Genomic DNA, 20,224 nt, shown 5'->3' on the forward strand with positions numbered 1-20,224 from the left:
ATCCTCAGTCACTGAAAAAGATGCAATTATCCCTACTGCACTGGAACTTCCTTGGGCTGCCGTTCACAGTAAAACATTTTAGAAAGATTTCCAGAAAAATAAAAAGGCTAAAACCCAAAATAATTTCCTTCTTAACCTTTGGGAACCAGAACACACATTCTTTAAGGAGTTTCCTATGGTATAAATTTGTTTTTGGCCTGAATCCTCTTTCTGCTATTGCATCCACATTCTGGGTTCCCTCAAAATCTATAGCTAAGTACAAAGAAACCAGAGTCTCCAAACCGTGCTCTTCTTCCTAGAAGTGTTTGTTGCCAGAGTCCTGTTGTCAGAAAGAAATCCTACCTCCAGGAGACACATGCATTTTCTGTTTGCAAGAGCTGGATATTCTTTTCTCCTGGCTATGGACAATCCCTCCATTTATTCCTTGAAAAAGAACTGTTTGCTCAGGAGAGATCCCCAAGGTCATATATTAATCCTTCTTTGCATAGGTTATATTTAGCATTCCCAGGGACTTTGTAAACTACAGACTTAAGAAGAAAACTCCATTTATTATGGCAACAGTCCTCCCCTATCAAAAAGGTTGAACAAATGAGCTCATATTTCAGTGACCCCTAAAATACACAAGGTTAATCATCTTTCATGAGATGCTCATGGCTTCTTGACTTATTAGTGGTCTAAGGCATAATTTGCTAATGAGATTAAAATGATTTTTCCCATTGAATTCCTTTTCTTTGTCATCTTTCCCCTCTTTTCCTACCAGTGATTTTTGGTTGATTAATTACTTAGGAGGCTGGTCAAATCTCACTAAGACTCACTAAGATGCATACTTCCGTTCCAGATGATGAAGTGGGTGCTCTGTTGGGAGATGAGTATGAGAGATAAACACACGAACATATTCAGGGCCTCTGGAAGAAAAAGGATAGATTCCTGAAGCCGAGCCTGCCTCGCCTTACCTTAGATGATTCATAGGACATGCAACTATAATTCCTATTATAAATAGGTTCTCTTTTACTAGATGGCAACCTCACTTCTTTCACAAATAATGATTCCCAAACTTTTTGATGGGCTCTGACATGCAGGCTCAAGCCATGCAGGACTTCTCCCAAGGGGAAAAGTTTGATGGAGTTAAATTTATATTTCAGCAGTGATAGCTTCCTGCCTCCATTTCTCTGGAAGCCTCCGAGGCACACTCTCCTGCTTACTGTCCTATAGAGAGAAAGAGAGATGGTAATCTGTGATGGTCTCCACACATCTGTGCTCCAGTAGAGGTGAAATGACACATTTCCTGGGAAACCATTGTAGACAGCATGTGGAGGGAAGGGCAGCAGGGTCGCTGGGTAATTCAAAGCTCATTAGAGCATAATGCTCTGACAAGGAAGGTCGTGTGTTCAATACGTGAGAAAGTGGGCACCTGACTTCTCCCCTTCCATGGCACAGCCTGCTCACCTGTGTACATTCTTACATCTTACAAAGCTAAGGCATTTTTTGGCCACTTTCAGGATGAGTGTGAAGTTAAAGAAGGAGCATTAGAGCATGGGTTTTCCTCTTTTTTCATTGCATTAGAAATCATTTTCAAAGATTCAGACAAAATTTTTTATGAAACCTCAGTAGATAGACTTGATAAGGGTGACGATATCCTGGCTAAAGCTCAGAGCAGGGAGGCTGAAGTCCTGCCAGCCAATCCTGCTCCAACCCCTACTGCCATCTCCCATGGATGATCCCTCCAATGATGTCCCTGGCATAATCCTAGAAACCTGGAAGATACCACCTCACATGGCAAAAGCAACTTTGCAGATGTGATTAAATTAAGGATCTTGAAATATCCTGGATTATCTAGGTGGGCTCAATGTAATCACAAGAGTCCTTGAAAGCGGAAAGAGGAGGCAGAATGAGAGCGGGGGCGGGGGGGGGGGCGGGATTTGCTACAGAAAAATGGTCAGAAAAATGCACTGTTGCTGGCTTTAAATATGGAGAAGAGTCATGTGCCCAGAAATTTGGGTGGACTCTAGAATCTGCAAAAGGCAAGGGAATGGATTCCCCCTAGAGCCTCCAGAAACAATTGCAGTCCTGGTGGCATTTTGATTTTAGCCCAGTGGGACCCATGTTGAATTCTCATCTACAGAGTTGTAAGTCAATGATGTGTGTAACTTATAGCCACTACATCTGTGGTAATTTGTTACAGAGGCACTAAGATTATAAGTACTCTTGAAAGACCCTATAGGGCTCACTCAATAGACCAGAGAACTGCTGCTCTTGTACATCACCAGTAAGGAAGACAGCTCTTACCTTGCACACTAAGAACAATGAGTAAGATTTCGTCATCAGCAGTGGGTAGCTGACCATGATGCTTGGAACCCTCATGAAATTTCAGCAATCCATGGCTATTGGAGAGCAGTCTGGCTTGGAATGCTGTGACTGTGGTTTGTACAGGTCTGTGCCTTTCACGGATATTTGTTTCCTGTCCTCAGAGACTATATAAACAATAGGGCAATTAACTGTGTAGCAATTAACCCTGTGGGAGTCCATGCATAACTGAAAAACATGTCCTGCTTCTTAGAAAGAATGAAGGTTGAACAGCCTATGCGGACCAAACATGAATCCCACCTGTCAGGTTTGAATTCAGCCAGGAAAATATAAAGGTATATTCTCTGCCTCTGCCCACGTCTCTGCTCCTTCCTTAGGTTCTTTAAGAGTCAGCGTGTTCTGAGTTTCTTATCTCTCTCTCCTTTCATAAAAATAGGCCTTTCTTGGGAAGCCTTTCAGTTCAGCACCCAGAGGACTGAAGGTAAAGTTTATGTGGAGAGGAGGAAGGCAGGCCAATGCTCTGCAAACTACAGTTGGTTCAGCTGATACCTTTGTCCCTGGTCCAATTCCAGATGACAAGGGACGACTCTGCTGACATATCAGAGCTTTAGGACAGCACCGATGCTCACTGGAGACGGGTCAGGCTCAAGGTCAAGTCTCTGACCTTCTTAGTGGGGTCACAAGGGTCATGGTGGGACACATCAGCTCTCACCCATCCATCCTCCTGCCTCAGGAAGCCTATGCTTCACAGCCAATGAGAAAAAGGAAATCAAGTGTGTCTGCCAATCCTCCTGCCCCTCCTTCTCCAGAAGCCACGTGGTCCAGTGGCTTCAAAGTATTATGCTAATACCAAGTACTGGTGTAACTGGGTGACTTTTTGCAGTGGCTCCAATTCTAAAATGCAGCAGCCTTATTGCAAATGCATATTCATCAGAACTATTCCTGCTAGCTCTGTCTCACAGATCAGTGTTAAAAGTACAAAAATCCATCAGCATAGCTATGTGCCAAGTAAAAGGGGCTATCACCAACAGAAGGCATCTGACAGGCAGACCCTGAGGGGTTCAGGAAGGGGCAGAGAAGTGGCAAAAGAGGGAGAGCCTAGCCCTGTGTGTGTCTGCTAATGCATGTACATGCTCAAACACGTATTGCAGTGGCTACAGAGGGTAGGGAGGGAGGTGCACATATGAACACACAGTGTTTCAGCACTTAGAATGACTCCAGACAGTAATAAGACATGAAAGGCTGAAATCTGGATGAAGAAATATGAGCTGAATAGCTTTTTAAAAAAGTGTCTCAGCTGGGAGCTCCATTAGATAGTGAAATTGTCTCCTGAGGATCCCAGCTGGGAGCACGTTGCTTAAGACATGTGAGAGTGGACCAGCCAAAGGGAGGGTGGCACTGTGGGACATCAATTTCCTCCTTGGCTGCCTTTGGGAGGCGTGACCTAAAGAGCACCGTTCTTTGCATTTTCCTGACAGTCTTTCCCCTCCTTATCATGGACCCACAGGTTCTCCTCCTATCTGCCCCTCAGTGCTCTCTCTCTCCCTTTCTTTTTCTTCATTTTCTCTTCCTTCTCAGATGAATCACCCTCCTGTCAATAGGTAAAAGTTTGGCGAGGCCTTAGTACAGGGTGCACTCCACCCTGTACCAGGCACATATCTGTCTTTGATTGAGAGCAGCTCCCTGAACAGAACAGGTGCTCAGTGATGGGAAAGAGGGGAGGGGAAAGATGGCATCGGCACAGCATCCTCACAGCTTGTCCCTGCTCGGGGTCCTCTCACACAGCACAGCTGTCAGACTGGAAAGCGAGACAGGGCACCATATCCTCCCTAGAGCTGGAAGCTCCTGCTCCAACCCCCACTCCAACAGAGCGACCAGTGAATCATCTCTTCCTCTCCTCTGCTCTCAATCTGAATGGCTTTCCTCCCTGCCTCCTCTGTCCCATGCCCTTTCCTCTCTTGAGGACTATATCATTCTGCCTTCAAAGAAGGGAGGGACGGAAACGGACAATAGTGCTAAGGGCATAAGAGTGGCCCACATAAAGGAGCCAGCAGCCAAAGGCTTCATCTGCTCCTGCCTCCATTTCCCTGCATGGCACAGTACAGTCTTCACATTCATGATGTGGGAGATAGCTTAGTCCACTCTAGTCCAAATCGTCTTACTAGTTAATAGAATCACATTTTTTTTTAAGAGACAGGGTCTCACTCTGTTGCCCAGGTTGAAGTGCAGTGGCGAGATCATAGCTCATTGCAGCCTTGAACTCCTGGGCTCAAGGAATCCTTCTGCCTCAGCCTCCAGAGTAGGTAAGACTATCAGCATACACTGCCATGCCCAGCTAATTTATTCCATTTTTTTTTTTCTGTAGAGACGAGGGTCTCGCTATGTTGCCCAGGCTGTTCTCAAACTCCTGGCTCCAAGTGACTCTCTCACCTCGGCCTCCCAAAGCATTGGGATTACAGGTGTGAGTCAGCCACCATAGACACAGTCCATAGAGCTGATAACAAAGTATTTTAGAAGCCCACCTTTGAAGAAGCAGGTGCCCACTGCTGTGGTCACAGAGGGGACAAAGTTTTTTTTTTTTTAATTTTTATTTTTTCACTAGCATTCCTGGCATAACTTCTTTCACCACTCTAGCTTTAGGTAGGTTTCTCCTAAAATTTTCTATTACATTTAAAACCAATGTCATACAATTAAGCAGTTATTTAGTTCTTATGAACTAAATTTTTTCTTGAATAGTTAAAGTACACACAGTAGGTACTCCATAACAACTTCTCGACTAACTGACTCATGATTACCTTCTCATCCTTATCAAGAGAAAATCCCTAATATAACTAGCTGGTGTTTACAATTGGGGATCACAGCACATTTTTACCTATATATCTGCATTGTGTCTTCCCCCCATGCTTTTCCTCCCCATCCCCCAAACAGAAACTACTAGCTTGGCAGGGCAGACCTACCACGCAACCAGTGGAGTCCAGCTTGCGATCTGAAATACAGCGGAAATTCTTACTGCAGCCCCCGTTATCTTTGCTGCAGTCGCGCACCGGCCCAAAGGAATCTAAGAGAACCTCCAAGCTGTCGAAGGAGGATGAAGTCATCAGCTCCTCTCTGTGGGCAGAAAGAGTGGGAGGCAGGGAGGGGTCAAGGAGATTCCAGATGCAACAAGTGGCATGGCATTACATTCCATGCTCCTCTCTAGTCAACTGAATTGTATCTCACTCTCTCTTATAAGAATTGAAGATCAACTATACTCCAAGCCTTGAACTAACAAATGATGGGCATTCTTCATATCTGGGAAATAAGCCAAGGCTGTAACGCCTGGTCAAAGAAAGAGGTCTAAACTTGGGCAAGTAAATTAACATTTTATTGCCTGTCAGTCCTTAGTGTATGTGAGAAGTGCTTACAAACTCTAATTTTATGTCTTCTTCCACTGAATGAGCCTTGGGATGTGCAATGTTGGCCCAGATAAAAGCAGATCCTGGCACAACATAGGGGGAATTAGCAGGTTGCCTGCCAATTTTTCCTTTTAGCTTGTCGTGACTCCTTCCCCAGCACCTAGAACCTACAGGTAGTTTCTCATTCTGCTTCCCAAGCCAATTGCAGGCCTCAGTCCTGAAGCCAGACTCACCTGACCTCCACAGCATCCTCCATCACGGTCATGTCCGTCTTGCACTTTGCTGATGGATTGATGGCCAGTTCGGCTGGCGGAATCACAAAGCTCTTGCTGAGGGGCAACCACATGCCCTCCCCAAGGGTGTAGGTGAATCTGCAGGGACATCCAGTGCCAGGTGGTCATGACTGGAGGCATCACCACTCACCACTGGGGGATCTGGCATTTCATTACCAGCGCTTTCTTCTCACCCTTTGCAGTCCTCTTCAGAAAGATTGCCATTTTATGGGTGCAATGACTAAGTTCTAAGGAGGTAGAGAGACCAACCCTTGCTCACATGGCCAGGCAGCTGGAGAACTGATTATGGTGCCTGCTCACTAGTTGTTAGAAGTAGTTTTTATCAAGTCATAAAAAGCAAGTTCCAGCTTTCTTCGGATTTGAAGCTGGGCTTCCCCAGTCTTGAGTCAGATATAATTGGAAGCATTTTAATTGAAGAGAGATGCCAGCCTCCCACCGTCCCCATCCCACGGCTGCACACCCACAGTGGCGGCAATGGCATCTCTCTGTGCCTGGAGGAACCCTAACAAAGAAAAGAAAGAAAGAAAGAAAGCACCCCTTTACAGCTTCTGTGTGATGGGAACAGAAATGACTGAAGCCAAGAGCCTCCAGGGAGGAGAGAAGACCAGATGAACAAATGAACAGAACAGGCCCAGATTTATTCTCTGCACTCCTACCCCCACCCTTGGCTAAAGGCGTTAACCCTGGGGATACAGGGAAGATTTTTTTTTTTTTATTCTTACAACAAGGGCTAAAAGGAGTAAAAGAATCAATCGGCATTTCAAGGGAGAGCTTAAGAAAACCATGAGAGATTATTTGTTTATTTATTCATTCATTTCATTTCAAAGGCATTGAAATGCTCTGTGTTCATAGTCAAAAATAGTCTGCGGGATCAAAGCCAGTGTGGGTGGGATACGAAGAGGCTGTGGCAGTCTGGCATCCCCTCCCCACTTAATGTGGAAGGAGGAACAATGGAAGGATATTACAATTAAACAGAACGATTAGCATGCTGCTCACACAGCACCATTTCAGAATCCTGCTCCTTTCTCTACCTTAACACATACATAACCCTCTCCCCTCCCCAGGTTGCCTGAAATTCTAGGAAACCAGATTGATGACTTCAGATCTTTTATTAAAAAAAAAAAATGTAGCCCTCTCCAGTAAGCTGACCATTGACTGGGGCCAATGGGACAGAGCAGACCCATTGACTAGGGCTCATGAGTTAGAGGGCAGCCAAGCCACATGATTTCTGCCCACAACGTGAAAGAGAGTCCTGGGCCCTAGAGCAGCTGGAGGGGTGTGGGACATGTGCCAGCTTAACGCAGGGGATTTCCAGGGGCCAGGCAGAGTCACTGGTAGGAGGGAAGTGGCCAGGATTTGGGGGATTTTCTCCCATTTCCACCCTGACTCTTGGGCCCCTACTTCTCTGACCTGTTGGTGAACCTCTGCATTAAGCAGCATTGAAATGTTAGAGATGCTTCTGGCTCTGTAAGAGTCACTCAGTTCTCCCCACTCACAGGAGTATCAAGCAGTAAGTCTGTGCAGGGAGGTGCCTGCACCAGGGGAGGAAAGCTTGTTACTTAGAAGACCATGACCGTGGCTTCATTCTTCTGTGAAGCAGTTAGCAAAATTGGAAGCATGACAGTCCCTTCATTCACACACACTCACACAAACACACACTCACACAAACACACACTCACACACTTCATCTGGTAAGATTAAGGAGCCCATCCAGGGCTGATTGCCTCAAGGTATCTGGAATCCGGGACTTAAGGATAATGTAAGTTGAAGACAACAACCTCCAAGAATTTGTATAATTTCACTTGGCATTTCACAATGAACATCCTTGAGATAGAAACATTATAACAGGCAGGCTGGAGTGGGGGCACCTCTGCTATTATATTATTTTAGAGAGAATGTCTACAAGTAGTTTGAATGGTACCAAGGAGGAGGCATTTTATTGGACATAGAAATAAAATTTTGTTTTCTATTTTGATTTCAAAATTACAATATTTGCATTGAAGCAGAGCAACAAATCTGTGACCTGTGGTTTATAATTTATGTAACTGATTTTAGGAAGCCGTTGGCAGTTCTGGTACATTTCCGATGGTTAATTTTTCTTTTGAAAGAGAAGGCTCCATGCCCATCCATCTCACAGTTTTCTCTTCCTCCTCTGAATACACTAATATTTCTAAGAGAAAAGCAAATCACATCTTCCCCCAACTTAAACTGTTTATGGCACCCTGTACCTACAGAATAAAGTTCCAACCTCCAAAGAGGTCATCCTCGATAGCTGATAGCTTCTTCAGCTTCTTTTTTCACCAAACCCTGGGTCACCCTCTCCTCTTACAATGAAATCTGACTATAGTTCCTAGAGTAGTCCTGATTTTCTCACCTCTTTCCTTTGCTCCTAATAGACTTTCTTTCTGGATTTTCTTCCCTCTCTTCTGTGTCTGACTTCTAATCATTTGCAGACTCAGGTAAGATCCTATCCCTTCCAGAAATCTGCCCAGGGCCTTCACCCTGCACCCTCAGGCTGAACAAGGGGCTGAGCCTGTGCACCTGACTCAGAGCCCCTTGCTGCTCCTGAAACGATGAGTTGTGCCTGTCTTTTCATGTGTCCATCACCACTCAGAAGAATGTGCTCTCTTGGATGGCAGAGGACAGTTCTTTGTCACCTATGTATCCCCACTGCCTCACACAATTTCTGCCCCAAAGAGGTCGCTCCATAAATATGTATTGACTGATTGATAATGATATTTCATTAGGTTCTTTAGTTTGCACAAGTTTCTGGGAAACACAATCTCCATGTTCAAATTTAAAGGTGGAAGCAGTGGTTAAGATTATCCTCTACGTAGAGCAGGCTATAGGTTAACCTCTAGGTTTATACGGATTTAAAGGTTAAGGTGGAAATGAATCTGATATTGTGAGAAACCTCCTATGTGCAGAGCAGCTCCTGAGACACTGCACTGGACCATTTTAATAAGAAAAGCAGCCTCTGGTAAGATCAAGGTGAAACCCTGTAGGGGAAGCAAAGTCAGGTGTTGGGTGAGACTAATCTTTGCAGAGAACTGTAAAGGGGCAGGTGCTCTGTAGTGTGGCCTCATTTATCCTTACAACAGTCCTCTGAGGCTGGTCAACTGGCCCCACTTTACCAATGTATCAAGTAATTTTTAAGGCTAGTAACCTCTCCAAGGTCACCCTCTGTAAATGGGAAAATTGGGATTGGTCTGATTCTCAGGTATGGATCCCAGCAGCTTTCTAGTTCATGCTGGCTCAGGCCTATGGAATTCTCAAGTTTTCTTTCATCTGCAAAATCTACTGAGTAACTCCAAAAACCAAATATAGAACAAACTGTCAGAGAAAAGCTGTGTCCTAAAATCTCATCTGTCCCTCATTCATGCAGATTTGGCAGGAACAACTTCAAAAAGCTACCCAAGAGAAGCTGGGTGAGCATCTAGAATGCTTTCCCAACTCAGGCCTTCTCTGGAGACAGCTGGTGCTGACCAGTGCAGTTGATGGCTCAGCTGTGCACTGAGTCCTGCACACAGCCCTGTGTTCAACTAGAGCTAGAAATTCCTGTCCAGAGGCAAACACTCACCAGAGAGCTGCACAGAACAAGGCTGTGCTCTCACCGTGGCTTGCCATTAAATGGAATGTGAGGAAACGTATCAATTGCTATTGATCTGGCATCTCCATGCTTTCTCAGAGCAGGCTATTCCAGGACAAGGAATTGTTCCACAGGATGCAGGCACTCACTTTGAGGGAAGGTCTCTGTGGGATCAATTTGGTCTGTACCAATCCCTACCCCACAGTCTAGTGGAAAGGAGTGATCCTAGCCACAGTAGAGAGGACTTCTTGGGTACTGGAGTGGGTTTGGTGGGAAGATTCAGTCGGTAGGTTCAGGGTCCTCTTAGATCCTTTGAGTCTAGCTTGGGCCCTTCCCAGGTTATTTGGATTGCAGATTATCAAGGTTAGGTTGAACATCAAGGTCTTTTCTTACTCTGGGTTCAAGTTTTTAGGAAATAACTGAAATGATTATCTACATATATCTATTGAAGGCCTGCTGTGTTCAAAATTGTATGTTAGATGTTAAATATTTAAAGCGATATAAGATACCGCTCCTTCACTCAAGAAGAACATCATTTCATTGGGGAAAAATAGGCAGTTGAAAAATAAATATTAAATAACATAATTGACAAATACGTATTACAATCCATATATGATGGGCTTTTGCAGGGGTAAAGTCATTGCGGATTGCTACAGTGGATTGGAGACATTATAGAGCAATATTCTTCCATCCTGGCTTCAGGTTAGAATCACCATAGTGCTTTTAAAAACGCTCATGCCCTTGCCACACCTTCCAGAACTTACGAACTAATTGGTTTGCTCTGGGTATGATCGTCGGTCATTTTTAAAGCACACTGGGGACTCTCATAGAGAGCCAGGGCTGGAGACTGCTTTTTGGATGAGACTGTAAATGCTTGAAGTCAGAGACTATCTTGGTCATATTTGTTTGGTTATATCTGCAGCATCTGAAACAGTACCTTGAAGTAGTAGGTGTTCAATAGATGCTGAGTTTGGTGGAGACTTGATCTGGATCCTAAAAAATGGTAGTATTTATATTGTGAGAAAAATGTGCATTCTTGCTAGAGGAAAGGGTATGAGCAAATGAGCAGAGTGGGAGACATTCAGTTTATTGCAGATATTGGATCACTTAGAAAACAGATTCAGCCAAGAACAAAAGGTTCTCTAGAAGAAGAGTGGCTCATTTAGAGGAAGTTGTATGTTGGCATTTGATAGTAAAAAGATTTAAATGGAGGAATTTAAACTCGATTTCAGAGTCTAGAGAGATGTTCAGGAGCTTGGAATTCAATAGGACACTAAATCATGAGTGAGCATAGTAGCAAAATAAGTAGCCAATTATAGTGACTGACCAGGTCACAGAATTTTTTAGAGTGGTCGTTGGTAGGTGGTTTACTCAGATGCCAGAGTGGTTTCAATTAAAGTTCCTGGTACCTAAAATAAACAGATTGTGACCCATTGCTTTCATTTGACAGGCTAGTTGTTTCCACATTAGGGATAAAAATTCTTAGTCACTTATTGATTAACCCACTGGTTCCTAAGATATCTGACCTCATGGGTCAAACCACACAATTGGTCCACTCTGCAGTGCTTGGATAAAACATCCAGTTGGCAGCCAGCAACTTTGAAAAAAGCATAAATGGTGCTTGTGGGGATAGAAACAGTTTTTGTGCAGGTTTTGCTTGAATAGCAATTTTATTAAGGCCCTTGTTTTTCAAACTGCTAGTTTCTGACTTTCAGGGAATGAGGAACTTATCCATGTCAATCAGCCAAATTCCACCAGGCTCCTCATCTGCCTTGTCTTTATTACCCTCTGAAGTTGTGGAAGATCAGCAGTAGGGAAAAGAAAGAAAAAGTCAGCCGAATGATAAATCCTTGTTGGAAAGTTTTAATGCCCATATCACAGTCCAAGGAATGGAGCTGACATCTCTTGCAGCACAAATCCTCAAAAGCAGCCTGTAACCAATGCCATGAGCATGACCCAGCCTTCCCTGGGACAGACACTCAGGAGAGAAAAGGACAAGGGAAAGTCCTCTGAGGAAGTGGTTCTGTGAATCCGCATTCTAGCTAGGAGCATGCCTAAGAGAACACGGCTGTGGCTAAGCTGAGTCCACAACCATCTACAGGAGGAGCAGTAGAAGCTTTGCAAAAGAGTGAGCCCTAGGAGGCAAATGCAGGAGCAAAAATTAACACCTAGGCCAGGAATGGCTGACAGGGATGGTCTGGGAAGGGGCTTGGAAAGGTGGCAGTGAAGAAGTGAGACTCAGCAAACTGTATGGGTGCAAGTCTTCCATTTGTCCTACACTGCTCACCATTTCTCCAGAAAAGGCATGCAGTAGCTGAATTCATCAGCCGCTTATGCAGGACTACTCACTTCCTCTATTAGACGACTTACTCAAGGAGGGACATGTATTCATGCCCATACTGTCAAGCCAAGCACTTAGAAGGAACTCAGCAAATGTACGTTAAGTGAATGATAGATTGACAAAATGAATGGATAAGATCTTATTTTGGAAATAAACTGTTCCAGCTAAGGCCTAGTATGAATTAAACTTTATGATAATCGAATCGCTCCTGGCTGGCACTCAAAGTATTCCTCTGCTGTGGGCCTTTCTAATATGTGCTCTTCCCAGGTATGTAGGTAGAAATTTGGGAGGGACTAGAAGCATCCAATTTGATCAGGAAAGTAGTAGGTAAAAGAAAATAATAATGAGGCAGAGTTTAGAAAGGGGGAAGGCAGGGCGGGAGAGAGTCATTTTGAACAACTTAAGACACTATGAGGAAGGTGCAAATTAGATGCAAAAATGGAGTGGCAGAAACTGACATTAATTGCCTACTCTGTGCCAGGGATTTTCCCTGCATTATCTCATATATCCCTCACAATAATCTAGCCAGGCATGTAATATAGCCCCATTTAACAAATGCAGAGACTGGAGGCTTCAGGAGGTTGAGTAAATTAGTGAGGTTCCCAGAGCTGGCAAAGAAGGAAGCCAGGGTCCAAACAGAATCGGTCTGACCTCCAAGTCCTCCATGTTGTCCCTGGGCATGACTAGGGGCAAGCACTTTTGTTAGTAGGTGGCCATGACAACTCAAGGTGTTTCCCATTTTATACTTTACCACTAGGAAGTAAGTTCAGGGGGAAGTGGAACACAGGGTTTGCAGACATACATAAGCAAGTCCCTAGACAATCACTTACCTAAATATTTTATCAGAGGGCTGCTCTCCCAAAACCAGGTCAAAGCCTCGCTGAAATATTGTGTAAGGCCATGGCCTAAAAGAAGAAACATCATTCAATTAAATTCAACTCAACAAATACTCACTGAACGCCCACTTCGTGCCAGGCACCGTGCTGGGTGGTAGAGACCCAGCCATCCAGGGCATAGCCCCTGCCCTCAGGAAGCTCACTAATATGAGCTCACACATGACCTTGAATCCTGGGACCTGACAAAGAACACAATAAATGTAAAACACTGAACTACTAGGAAAATGGAATTTAATAGCCATGACAATTGGAACTACATATAGAGTAAAATTATATGAAGATAGACCTCACATATTCATAATTCATGGTCCTTCAGATGTAGATTTGCAGAAACCTAGCTAGAAGAGCAGTGTGAGTTCTTGGGAATCAGGCAGTTCTGGATTCAAACTTCATTCTGACATTGAACCAACTGTCTGACTATGGACAGATAATTTGCTTGCCAGTCCTAATTTCCTATAGGGTCAATAAATGATAGCTCCCTAACAGACCATTGTGAAGATTAAGCAAACCTCTTAGGCCAAAGACTACAGCTCATACAGGATATTCGATATGTTTTCTTTTCTTATTCAAAACGACAATAGGATGCTGGGTCTTTGATAGGTTTCAGACATCTTCAAACATTTTAATGTCACTCACTCAAACAGAAACAATTGATTGTGTTTGCAAATATTTCTTAACTGTAATGCTTTCTAGTGAACATCCAGGTATTGTCATATGTATTAGAAAGTAACAAGACTATTTCTTTTAAATAGTGCATATCTTTTTACTAACCCAGATCTCTAAGCCCATTATTTAATCATTAAAGCAAGAATTAGGCCGGGCACGGTGGCTCAAGCCTGTAATCCCAGCACTTTGGGAGGCCGAGGCGGGTGGATCACGAGGTCAGGAGATCGAGACCATCCTGGCTAACATGGTGAAACCCCGTCTCTACTAAAAATACAAAAAACTAGCCGGGCGTGGTGGCGGGCGACTGTAGTCCCAGCTACTCGGAGGCTGAGGCGGGAGAATGGCGTGAACCCGGGAGGTGGAGCTTGCGGTGAGCCGAGATCACGCCACTGCACTCCAGCCTGGGCGACAGAGCGAGACTCCGTCTCAAAAAAAAAAAAAAAGCAAGAATTAGCAAAGCCCAGATCTTGTGAGTACTGAGCTATTGCACACACTAGGTGGATTTAGCCCTTACACTTGTGCAACTTACAGTCTTATAATGAACCTGATTATTGACAATTTTACTGTAGACATTCCTTTTGTTTTCAAGGACTACAAAAAGCCAGGAGAATAAATTATTAATTATTATTTGGGGCTAATTCTAATACTAGGAGTTAATTTCAGTGCAGAGGGTGTCACCCCATAGAGGGTATTTTGATAAATGTATGGCAGTTGTTCTTGAATGACACAATGACTGAAGGTCATTATTGCCCTTTAGAAGGTAGGGCTAGGATGGCAAGAATAGTGCATTGCTCAGGACAGTTCTGCAGAACAAAAATTTCCCCATGTCCTACAAGCTTTTGACTGTCATGCAAGACATTTATTTAGGTTTTGAAAACCCGCTTCTAATGGTATGAGCATAGATGCTAATTCCATTGACATATAAGCACAAAGTACAGTTTGAATACAGTGAATTTTCTAGGTCCATAACTACTTTATAATTTGAGGGGAGGTTACACATTGTATAATCACTTTGAATCACCAATACAGCACATATGTATCAGTCTGTATTATTCTCACACATATCATAATATAATATTGCATTTTATATTATATATTATATTATGGTGAATCTGCACTAGGTACAAATGTCTATCAAATTTATTATTTATTTTCTTGTAATGGAGCATTAAAATATTTATTATAACTAGCATAGGAAGATACAATTATTAAATATTAACAGTTATATCATTATAAATTATTCTTATTTCTCCCTTAATTAATATTAAGATGCTATATTTGTTAAAATTTTGTATCTATGGGTTTTATTATTTATAAATTTTATTTACACATAATAAAAGGGGTTAAAAATATTTGTTGCAAAATATTGATAGTGTTGGAAATCACCAACTTAACCCAATAAGCTAAAGAATTAATTACCCAGAGTCTTTATTTGTTGCAAGGGAAAGCCATTGGAACTATATAAGGAAGTGGCTAGGGTGAATGTGTTCATTATTTAAGCTTACTATTTATAAATGCATTATTCCTGGGATTCAATTTGGAAATACCTAGAGGCAAGAACTGGCTCCATAAAGTATCCAAACAGTGTACTGTGAATAACTCTTGCATCAAATAAAAGGCCCCTCCCCAGGTGTTTTTATGTTTGTTCGTCTTTGTAGGTGAACCCACTGAGTAGGGTTTGAATTTGATTCTTTTTTTTTTGCTGAACAGAAAATGGTGGTCTATGCACAGCTAAAAATATCTGTTAATTCAAGAAAAAGTCTAGAAATCACGAGAAAAAAATATTCCATATAATTCCAGACACCTAGAAAAGGCAATAAAAAAAGAGGGTCATGCAATTTTATTTATCTCTATTTTGGGTAGGATCATATTTTATTTACTGTCAGTTTAACATTTTAAATAACATACATTTTGCCTTCCAACCATTTCCAGCACTCAAAACTGATACAATGTGTAATTATAGTTAATTGTTGGCATAGTTCCTAGGTTGTTTGAAAATATATTTTCAAGAGCCAAATGACTGGCATTAAATACTATGTGAACAATTAGCTATGCAGAATGACACAAATAAACCTGTATTCAAGCCAAAGTTAAGGAAGCAATGAGCTTGGATGTATTTATTAAGCACTCATCCACTGTTGCTAAGTAGGTTAGGTCAAGGAGACCTCCTGCTTTTGAGGGCCCTGAACATTAAGAATATCAACTCAAATTGGAAGGATGTAGAGGAGTGCAGTGTAGACCCCACCCTGATCACATTTAGAGGCAGCAGAGCACAGTGGTTTTAGGACATGGATTCTGGAGTTAAGCTGCAGATTTCAAATGCCAGCTTAGCCACCAATCACTGTGTGACTTTGGGCAAGTTCCTTCATCATTCTGTAACCCCATATCCTCATCTGTAAAATAAGGCTGATGGTAATAACTATCTATTTGACAAAGTTGTTATGTGGAGGAACTAGCTAATGTAATTAAAGTGCCTAGAACAGTTCGTGGCATTTAGTGAGTGCCACACATAGAATCATTTGTTAAATAAGTTAAATTGATCAATTATGTACATCAAATATAAATACTATAATAAGGAGTGGTTCCCAAATTTCAACAGAGGAAGAAGTGTCTTGCCCTAGGTGCAAATGCAATGCCAACGCAGGCTTTAACTCAGATTGTAGATGTCTTCACATAGGCTGGAGAGGAGACAACGTGAGAATGGAAAGACCAAAGCCCCGACACCCCACCTCCCACCTCCCACTTCCCACCCGGTGGTCACTTCACTGGGCAACTAACTCTACAGCATTGACATTAAACTCAAAGAGCGGGGAAGAGCATATTGTGAAATGGCAAGAGAATTCTGCAAGTAGCAAATTGCACCGGCAAAGGAATAAAGGGGAATTTACTTAATTTCTTCCCTCTAGTCCGGAATGATCTGCCAGAGAGATGAGAAATCTTACTTGATTTATTTAGCAAATATTTGTGGAGGCCTATTGTGTGTGAACTGTGATATTAGGCAACAGGAATTGGGATAAAGAGATTCTTGCCCTCAAAGGAATCTAAGGTCTTTGTGAAGAAACACATATAGACCCAGACAAACCACTGAGAATGTTAAAAGGGAAGAGGAAGGGGTTTTTAGGAAATAAGCTAAGTGGTAGTGGCTGGTGGTAGAGTCGCCATCCTGGGTGCAGGGAAGGCTGGTGTTGGCAGTGCATAGAATGACAGCAGAGGGTCTGGCAGGGGAGCTTAATGCACACAAGTAGAAAGCCACAGATGGTCATACAGGAAAAGGCGGGGCAAAGTAATGAAGAGCTGGACGTAAAAGCACTCATAACACTTTGAAAACGGACCTGCTTGAGACCCACTGAAAGAGGAAAGTCCTCTGTATTTGGGCTCTTTGAGTGCAAGAGAAAGTAAGAAAACCCAACAGGCCTCACTAAAAAAAAAAGCCTATCATGAAGTCTTGTATCCAGGTTTAAATGGAAGTTGCCTCTGAGATACCTGCAAGCAGGGTCTAAAGGTCCTTCTAGGTGCCCCTCGCCTCCCTTTGCTCTGTTTTTCAGACTATGGACTTCACTCCAAACAGCTAAGACACATGGTGGAGATGCCCCCTAGCAGTATGGGCCACAGAGGAAACACTTTGTCTCCTCATTAGGAAAAAAAATAATCTCTGGGAGAACTGCCTGACATATTCTGAGTTAGATGAACAACCTGGACCAATCTCTCGGCTGGGTAAGCAGAGGCTTCTGAAGAGATAGCAACTCCTATCTGGTTTTCTGGGCTAGAGCTGGAAAGGAGCGTGAGTGGCAAGTCTCAGCTTCTGTCTTCTTGTAGTGGTAAGAGTGTTGCCTCCATTAGAAGTGAGCAGCATTATTGAGCAGACTGTGCCAATATTCGTTTTTTGGAAAGGGCACTAGGCCATCAAGGAGCCCATGGATTGTGTCAGGTCAGATGTGGGGCAAGAGGTTGAACCCTGTCATTGGAAGGAACCTTCAGTCTCTCGTATCCACTTTGATATGTGGTCTCAATATTCATTCAGTGCAGGGCAAACCACTCACATCTTTTTAGTCAGAATAGAGCATTTTTGTTTGTTTGTTTGTTTGTTTCACTCATTCTAACAAATAAAGACCCTGAAAATTGTCGTCCCATATGGGCAGCTACAGGTGGCTTCCATTCAGGCATATCACAGGAAGCACCGCAGACCCATGCCCATGCAGGAACATAGCCTGTGCCACAGAGGAACCCATTGTAACAGATGCACAGCAGCCAGCAGGCACACATGCAAACACGTATGCTGAGAACTAGTGGTAATCTTTTATTTGCCTTTTCTTTCTTCCTCCTGTCTCACACAATACCCACAGTCTATTCAGAGTCTTCTCTAAGCACTGGCAATTTCCAAGCTTTCAGTTTCTCTCCCAATTCTCTCTCCTCCCCCTTAGGACATATCCACTGTTGCAGGGATTTTTCCCTTAGTCTAGGTGATGTGTTGGGTCAGAGGTTGTCTGTGGCCTTGACTCGACTTGATGCTTGTCCATGCTGATAGCTTAGGCATTTCTTTCACTCCGTAACCTAGTGAGTAAAGACCCTGCATGACCAGGCTGACTGGATGCTCCTTTCATATGGGCTTTCTCAGTGCATCAAGGGACTACTCTTGCTTTAACAAGGGTCCTTTAAATGTCACTTTTTGATTAAGTGCTAGTCCCAACTTTCCACCTAACTGTGGCACTTGGAAACAGAGCTCAGAAGCTGTTCGCCAGCATGTCTGGTGATAGGCTTCCTTGTATAAGACTTGCCATCCAGGGAGAGGGAGGAGAAATAGAGAGAGACAGGTAGGTAGGTAGGTAGGTAGGTAGGTAGATAGATAGATGATAGATAGATAGATAGATAGATAGATAGATAGATAGATAGATAGATAGATAAAAGAAAGCAAGCAAGAAAGAAGGAAAAGTAGGGAGATGAGCAGAGTGAGAGAGAATATATGTATGTATATATGTATTTGTGTATATATGAATGTGGGTATGGTGTGTGTGTGTGTGTGCGCGCGCGCGCGTGTGTATTCTCTTTGATACAGTCCAGCATAGATGGGATGTTTCATTCAGAAGCAGTGATGAACAGGGCATTTCATTATGGACTTTGAGAAACTGTAAGCTTTTTCTGGACTTACATATTATTCTACCTGTCATAAAAGGAACTTTCACAAATGGAAATATTTGTCCACAGTTAAATGAAAGCACATCCTTTCAAGCCTGCCTCTGGCCCACATTTGGTTGAGTTTCTGGTAGAAGCATGGTTTCCAAAATTTCTGCCCAGCTATTCACAGCACTTTGGGGTCCCAGTATGGGATATTATATTTATATGTAACGTGAGAGCATTTAAACAAATATTCCTTTTCTAAACTACGTAAATAAATCGCAAGAAGGGTGCAGTGAAACAAAGAGAGAATAGAGGCTCATTTTAAAAGTGCTTGTGGAGAAAGGCAGTTTGCAGTATATACAGGAGAAAGGTGAAGAGAAAAATGGCAAAAATGAATTTTTCTGCTATGCAGTTGGCTGAACCATCACATGCTTCAATGTATCCTAATGGTAAGATGGGGAGATTATTACATGTCACTATCTTCACAATCATTACTAGTTCTGGGAAAAAATAAGTACTTAGAATGACCAATCCCTAGATTATCTGGTAAACCTGTGGCTTTATCAGAAGTTAGTAAGCATAGTGATGAATAATGATGCCTAAAGTTTACAAAGGATGCTATAGGGCCTTGAGGCCTTTGCAAATGTTGTTTCTCTACCTAGATTACCACCCCCGACATATCCCCTGTCCCTCAACTGCTATTTACTTGGACAACTTACACTGTTCTGAAAGTCTAACTTAAAAATGATTTCCTAAAATAGGCCTTCCCTGGCACTCCTAGACTAGGTTATATTTCCTTGTTGTATTCTCTCATGGCACCCTGCACTTTCCTTTATATATATCTAGTGACTATTTTCTGCTCACCAGATATAAAGGACCTTGTCATCGTGTCTACTAAACCCACCATGTGCAGAGTAGTACCATTACATAGCAGGCGTTCAAGAAAGAGCTCCACTGTATTGCAAATGAGGTTGAGGGTTAGACACAGTTGAATTTAAGCCCTAGATGAAGCAATCATTGAATTATATGACCTCAGATAAGTTCTTTGATTTCCCTAACCTCAGTACAATCATGAGTTGCTCAATGATTAGGATACATCCTGAGAAATGCATCATTAAGTGATTTTGTCATTGTGTAATTATAGCACATTTACACAGACCCAGACAGTATAGCCTACTAGACACCTAGGCTATATAGTATAACCTATTGCTCCTAGGCTGTGAACTTGTACAATGTGTTACTATACTGAACACTATAGGCAATTATAATACCATGGTAAATGTTTAGGCATCTAAACATTGAAAAGGTACAGTAAAAATATAGAGTTACAATTTCATGGGAACACTATTGTACATGTGGTCCACTGTTGACTAAAATGTCATTATGTGGTGCATGACTGTATTTTCATCTGTAAAATGTGGATAAAATGGTGCCTCGAGTTATTACATGTTGATCACCCAGCAGTATTCAGAGCCCACTTGAGGTTAGCGGTCAGGGATATTAAATGAGACCGATCAGTGTGGTGGCCAGCTGCAGTCATTTGTGCAAACACAGATGTGGAGCCACAGGGTTGTTGAGTTTAACCATTGTTGAAGTGTTTCAATGAATAAAATAAAATGGTGATA

At 42.7% G+C, this 20,224-nt stretch overlaps 1 protein-coding gene across 2 annotated transcripts in view; it reads right to left on the reverse strand.

Annotated features, from left to right (window-relative positions):
- Nucleotides 1-20,224, reverse strand: part of ASTN1 (astrotactin 1) — a 314,268-nt gene that overhangs the window by 95,526 nt on the left and 198,518 nt on the right. For both annotated transcript variants that reach the window (XM_011981446.1, XM_011981445.1), the window contains exons 9-11: nucleotides 12,753-12,827; nucleotides 5,933-6,070; nucleotides 5,262-5,412 (exon numbers count right to left, since the gene is read on the reverse strand). In XM_011981446.1, the coding sequence (XP_011836836.1) occupies nucleotides 5,262-5,412; nucleotides 5,933-6,070; nucleotides 12,753-12,827 (364 nt within the window). The remainder of the gene's footprint in view (nucleotides 1-5,261; nucleotides 5,413-5,932; nucleotides 6,071-12,752; nucleotides 12,828-20,224) is intronic.

Source organism: Mandrillus leucophaeus, unplaced genomic scaffold (assembly GCF_000951045.1).
Source record: "Mandrillus leucophaeus isolate KB7577 unplaced genomic scaffold, Mleu.le_1.0 Scaffold226, whole genome shotgun sequence".
Lineage (NCBI taxonomy): Eukaryota > Metazoa > Chordata > Mammalia > Primates > Cercopithecidae > Mandrillus > Mandrillus leucophaeus.